A 6000-nucleotide genomic window follows, 5' to 3' on the forward strand; every position below is an offset into this window, starting at 1 on the left:
AAGTTTGAAAGATGGGATCGCGAAGAACGGGACCTTTAACTTGGAAACTTTCAATAAGGATATTTACAAAAATTCCGATAGCACGTGAAGGCAGCATAAATACAGTGTGGTTTACAGTAAGTTATACAATTAAAGAAAAAAAAATATTTTTGATGAAGTCTTTCCAGCATCTTTACACATGACCTGAAGTACATATTCAATGTTTAGAAGTGTTTAAAATAGTTTCTAATCGTTCACTTGTATGGCCTCATTGTCTAGGAAGCAACGGGCCACAAAAATTTTGCATAGACAAAGTGGGGAAGGAAACATGGCTGCCTAGAAGTCACACTTGGTGAGATTCAAATGTTCAACCTAAATGGGAAAAGTAATACAAATGTACCATTTTTTATTAGTTTTGTGACTGTTTTTGTCCCTCCTGCCTTACATTTTCAGCTTCAATCGTCTGGATCTGCCACCCTATAAGAACCTGGAACAGCTCCGAGAAAAACTTCTGTTTGCCATCGAGGAAACTGAGGGATTTGGACAAGAGTGACAAGACGCATTAAATCTCAGCATGGAAAGGACAGGGCCAAGAAAAATATTAACCAGTTTCTTGTGACATGGCCATTAATACCACTAATGTGGACTGAACAGACAGACCGTTGAAGAGACTGGCAGCAGATCTACAGTTCAATTACTAGCTTACCTAAAAAATTGAATTCACCCTCACGTCATTACAAACTGGTATACATACTGTTATTTTTCCCGTGCAACAGAAAAGAAGGCTTTTTGTGGTCGTGATGAACTGTTGTATGGAAGAGAGCTGTGTGGTGATTTCATCTTTTGTGATCCTCAAAACAGCCTGCTGGTTTGGAATGACATGAGGATGAGTAAAAACAAAATGAGTTTCAGTATGTGTTTAACTATTCCTTTCAACAGCAGAGCAGAAACACCGATGGACCAGCTGCGGATAAATGAGTTATCCTAATGTAATATTTCATTTGGCCACTTCTGGGAGTGATAAATTCACCTTACATTTCTATGCAGAGAAAGCAATGCAAATCATGACACGGTTCACTGCATTATTTCATTACCAAGATTTTTAAATTTGCCTAAATCATAACGTGATCAATCCTGATTTTCAGTGTGAGCTGAAATTCTCAACCTTGTAATGCAGCATTCAACACAGAAATATTGCTAATACTAATAAAATAAAGAGCAGCAAATGTCATGGGCCGCATAGCTGGAGCTCATTTGTCATATCAGTGTATATGGGCTAGAGGACCATTGAGAGAAAATAATTGTTTTAAAGAAATTGACCAGACATGATTTCATAATTTTGTGACATGCCATGCTACACTGTACATAGTTGAAATAAAATCCAGTTATGGACTGTGAAAACATTTTGGATTGAAATTATTTTTAAACAAAGTGGCTTAAGTAAAGAAACAAAACTCTTCCAGGTACATCTTAAGGTTTCTTTTTCTGCAGGACAAACCGTAGTTAAAGGAGCCTCATTTTGGAACAAAACATGTATTCATTTTTACCAACAATGTTTAATGAGGTCTTTGTGTTATAGGAATTTTATAGGGTTCTTTACCCAAGTAAAACTGCATGTCCTTGTTTGACTTAAAAAATTAAATAAATAAAAAATAAAGTATCCAATTTGGCATTCGTACATTTTTCATAACAGAGAATGGCTGTCTCCAATACTGCTGTCCATCTCAACAAGCATTTTAAAGGTGCAGTAAGCGATTTCTAAAAAACGTTTTCTGTCAACCTGCAGGAATTGTGTTTGTAGCTCCGTATAGCTCCATTTTCTCTTTCCTGACACCCTTTCCAAACAGCAGAGTTGGAAAGAGTAACGAAATATTCTACTCAAGTAAAAGTACTATTACGTCAATGAAACCTAGTTAATGCAGCCTAACAATCAGTCTATTTTTACAAAGCTCTCTTTCCACAAATTACAAAAAACCTCCAGTTTTGTTTTATTCCAGCTGCGCTCCATTTTTCTGGCTGCTGTTTTAAAGGCCAACTCCGGTGAGAAATGACCCTAGGGGTAATTAACACATGTTTAGTGAGTAGATCGTTCTCTGGGATGCGTTTTCATGGAAATCGAATGTAAAGAGTTTTATCTTTAAAAACAGATTAGCTTATAACACTTGTCTATGGGGCACAGGGTTAAACCGCGAGTTAACACCACTAACAAGATTCAAAATAGCCTCGCACTAACACGGTAGCATAATGAGGGTCCCTATATGCAGACCGAAGCATTGAGAACTCTGTAAGAGTACAAACAGTTTAATAAGAAGATACTTTATAAACACAGTGCATTACGCATTCACGGACAGGCGCCATCTTGGAAAACAGTCTCGACAAGTCGAGCTGCAAACGCTGGCGGTCGATCCTTTTCCTATTTAGCAACTCTGGAACAGTCTTCCTAGTATTGTTCGGGAAGCAGACACACTCTGTCAGTAAAAACGCATCTCTTTTACTATGGCATACACATAGAACATTTTTAACTTTCATTATTCAATTCAATTGACTGATTGTTAGGCTGCATTAACTACAATCCCAAATCAGAAAAAGTTGGGACAGTTTGGAAAACGCAAATAAAAAAAGAAAGTAGTGATTTCTAACATTACTTTGACTTGTATTTCATTGCAGACAATATGAACACAAAATATTTCATGTTTTGTCTGGTCAACTTCATGTCATTTGTAAATATGCATCCTTTCCTGTCATTCAGACCTGCAACACATTTCAAAAAAAGTTGGGACAGGAGCAATTTAGGGCTAGTAATGAGGTAAAAGGGTTAAATAATGCTGTGATTTGAAACAGGTGATGTCAGCAAGTGATTGAAATTATGATTTGGTACAAAAGCAGCATCCAAGAAAGATCTAATCCTTTAGGAGCAAAGATGAGCCGAGGATCGCCAGTTTGCCAACAAATACGTGAGAAAATTATTGAAATGTTTAAAAACTATGTTCCTCAAAGAAAGACAGGAAGAGATTTGGATATTTCACATTCAACAGTGCATAACATAATTACAAGATTCAAGGAATCTGGAGGAATTTCAGTGCGTAAAGGACAAGGCCGCAAGCCTAAGCTGAACAACCGTGATCTCCGATCCCTCAGGCGGCACTGCATCAAGAATCGTCATTCATCTATAAGCGATATCACCACATGGGCTCAGGACTACTTTGGCAAACCTTTGTCAAGTGCCACAATACGTAGTTACATCCACAAATGCCAGTTAAAACTGTACTGTGCCAAAAGGAAGCCTTATGTTAACAGTGTCCAGAAGCGCCGTCGACTTCTCTGGGCTCGGAGGCATCTGGGATGGACCATCACACAGTGGAAATGTGTACTGTGGTCAGATGAATCAGTATTTCAGGTATTTTTTTGGGAGGAATGGACGCCGTGTGCTCCGGACCAAAGAAGAAAAGGATCATCCAGACTGTTACCAGCAACAAGTCCAAAAGCCAGGGTCTGTCATGGTATGGGGTTGTGTCAGTGCCCTTGGCAAAGGTAACTTGCACTTCTGTGAAGGCACCATTAATGCTGAAAAGTACATAGAGATTTTGGAGCATAATATGCTGCCTTCAAGAAGATATCTTTTCCAGGGACGTCCATGCATATTTCAACAAGACAATGCAAAACCACATTCTGCACACATTACACAGTCCTGGCTGCGGAGGAAGAGGGTACGGGTACTTGACTGGCCTGCCTGCAGTCCCGACCTGTCTCCAATAGAGAATGTGTGGCGCATTTTGAAGAGCAAAATGCGACAACGAAGACCCCGTACTGTTGCCCACCTTAAGACTTGTTTGCAGGAAGAATGGGACAAAATTACACCTGAAACACTTCATCACTTGGTGTCTTCAGTCCCTAAACGTCTTTTAAGTGTTGTGAAAAGGAATGGCAACATTACAAAGTGGTAAATGCTTTACTGTCCCAACTTTTTTTGAAATGTGTTGCAGGTCTGAATGACAGGAAAGGATGCATATTTACAAATGACATGAAGTTGACCAGACAAAACATGAAATATTTTGTGTTCATATTGTCTGCAATGAAATACAAGTCAAAGTAATTTTAGAAATGACTTCTTTTTTTTTTATTTGCACATTCCATACTGTCCCAACTTTTTCTGATTTGGGGTTTTAGGTCAGCCGGAACCGGGAACACTTCCCATAACACCTGATGTACACGTTACATCATAAGAAGAGTGGCATCCACACTAATGTTATTCTCTCAGTTTATCTTGAGGTTACCGTAGTCAGACAGATTTGGTTTATTTCCAGATCAAAGGGTCGACTTGCACCTGCACATGACAAAAACGCAGCCCTGAATGTCAGCAGTGTCTACATCCGTGTCTACATCATTTTTTGAAGAGCTGATTTATAGATTAAATAAACTATCATCAACTATCATTATTAAACAAATGATGATCTTTACATCGGCACTGACTGACTTCAGCTAGGAAACAGCTGAAACGCATCATATTCCTGCATCACTGTAAAGCTGCACTGGATCAGTCTGTATTGGACTTTACTAAGCTGTTATCAACCATTTCCTCAGTTTGACTCTTTTGGTATTGCTGGAGATGTTAATATTCACGTAGATAATGCAGAAATCAATATGGCAAAAGATATAACTGTTTTAAATAAATTTGATCTGACTCGGCATGCACATGGACCCACACACAATTGTGGACAAACTCTAGATTTAGTTATGGTCGAAATATTTCATTGATTATTATTAAGGAACTAGCTCTGTCTGTCTAATTTATTTCTGCATTTTTATTTTATGATATATTAATATCCTACTATTGAAGCAGGATCTGTCTCTTTCTAAAAGAGATGCTTAAATGAGAACACTAATGTGCAGACTCTGTTCATTTTCTCCTTGACTTCAACTCAAAGGTTAAGACTGCGGAGAAGAGTGGCAGACAAAAAGCACCTCTGAGAAACTCAACAGCAGTACAAAACACGAAAAGCTTGTGGTGTAGCCTATAACCTCCCATAATGAAATGTAATATGTACACTACACATATGAAATATACACACTGTATATTAAATATATCCACACAGAAAGTAAAAACACACACACACACACATACAGTCTTGTTCAAAATAATAGCAGTACAATGTGACTAACCAGAATAATCAAGGTTTTTAGTATATTTTTTATTGCTACGTGGCAAACAAGTTACCAGTAGGTTCAGTAGATTGTCAGAAAACAAACGAGACCCAGCATTCATGATATGCACGCTCTTAAGGCTGTGCAATTGGGCAATTAGTTGAAAGGGGTGTGTTAAAAAAATAGCAGTGTCTACCTTTGACTGTACAAACATTTTTTTTTTCTTTGATTCATCCTGTGAATCACTAAACTAATATTTAGTTGTATGACCACAGTTTTTTAAAACTGCTTGACATCTGTGTGGCATGGAGTCAACCAACTTGTGGCACCTCTCAGCTGTTATTCCACTCCATGATTCTTTAACAACATTCCACAATTCATTCACATTTCTTGGTTTTGCTTCAGAAACAGCATTTTTGATATCACCCCACAAGTTCTCAATTGGATTAAGGTCTGGAGATTGGGCTGGCCACTCCATAACATTAATTTTGTTGGTTTGGAACCAAGACTTTGCCCGTTTACTAGTGTGTTTTGGGTCATTGTCTTGTTGAAACAACCGTTTCAAGGGCATGTCCTCTTCAGCATAGGGCAACATGACCTCTTCAAGTATTTTAACATATGCAAACTGATCCATGATCCCTGGTATGCGATAAATAGGCCCAACACCATAGTAGGAGAAACATGCCCATATCATGATGCTTGCACCTCCATGCTTCACTGTCTTCACTGTGTACTGTGGCTTGAATTCAGAGTTTGGGGGTCGTCTCACAAACTGCCTGTGGCCCTTGGACCCAAAAAGAACAATTTTACTCTCATCAGACCACAAAATGTTCCTCCATTTCTCTTTAGGCCAGTTGATGTGTTCTTTGGCAAATTGTA

At 38.4% G+C, this 6000-nt stretch overlaps 1 protein-coding gene across 2 annotated transcripts in view; it reads left to right on the forward strand.

Annotated features, from left to right (window-relative positions):
- The window catches only part of wwp2 (WW domain containing E3 ubiquitin protein ligase 2), a 52007-nt gene extending 50363 nt beyond the window's left edge, over positions 1-1644 (forward strand). For both annotated transcript variants that reach the window (XM_067435744.1, XM_067435745.1), the window contains 2 exons: positions 259-331; positions 433-1644. In XM_067435744.1, the coding sequence (XP_067291845.1) occupies positions 259-331; positions 433-532 (173 nt within the window). In that variant the 3' untranslated portion in view covers positions 533-1644. The remainder of the gene's footprint in view (positions 1-258; positions 332-432) is intronic.
- The last annotated feature ends 4356 nt before the right edge of the window (positions 1645-6000 follow it).

The sequence above is a fragment of the Pseudorasbora parva genome, chromosome 25 (genome assembly GCF_024679245.1).
Source record: "Pseudorasbora parva isolate DD20220531a chromosome 25, ASM2467924v1, whole genome shotgun sequence".
In the NCBI taxonomy this organism is placed as follows: Eukaryota; Metazoa; Chordata; class Actinopteri; order Cypriniformes; family Gobionidae; genus Pseudorasbora; species Pseudorasbora parva.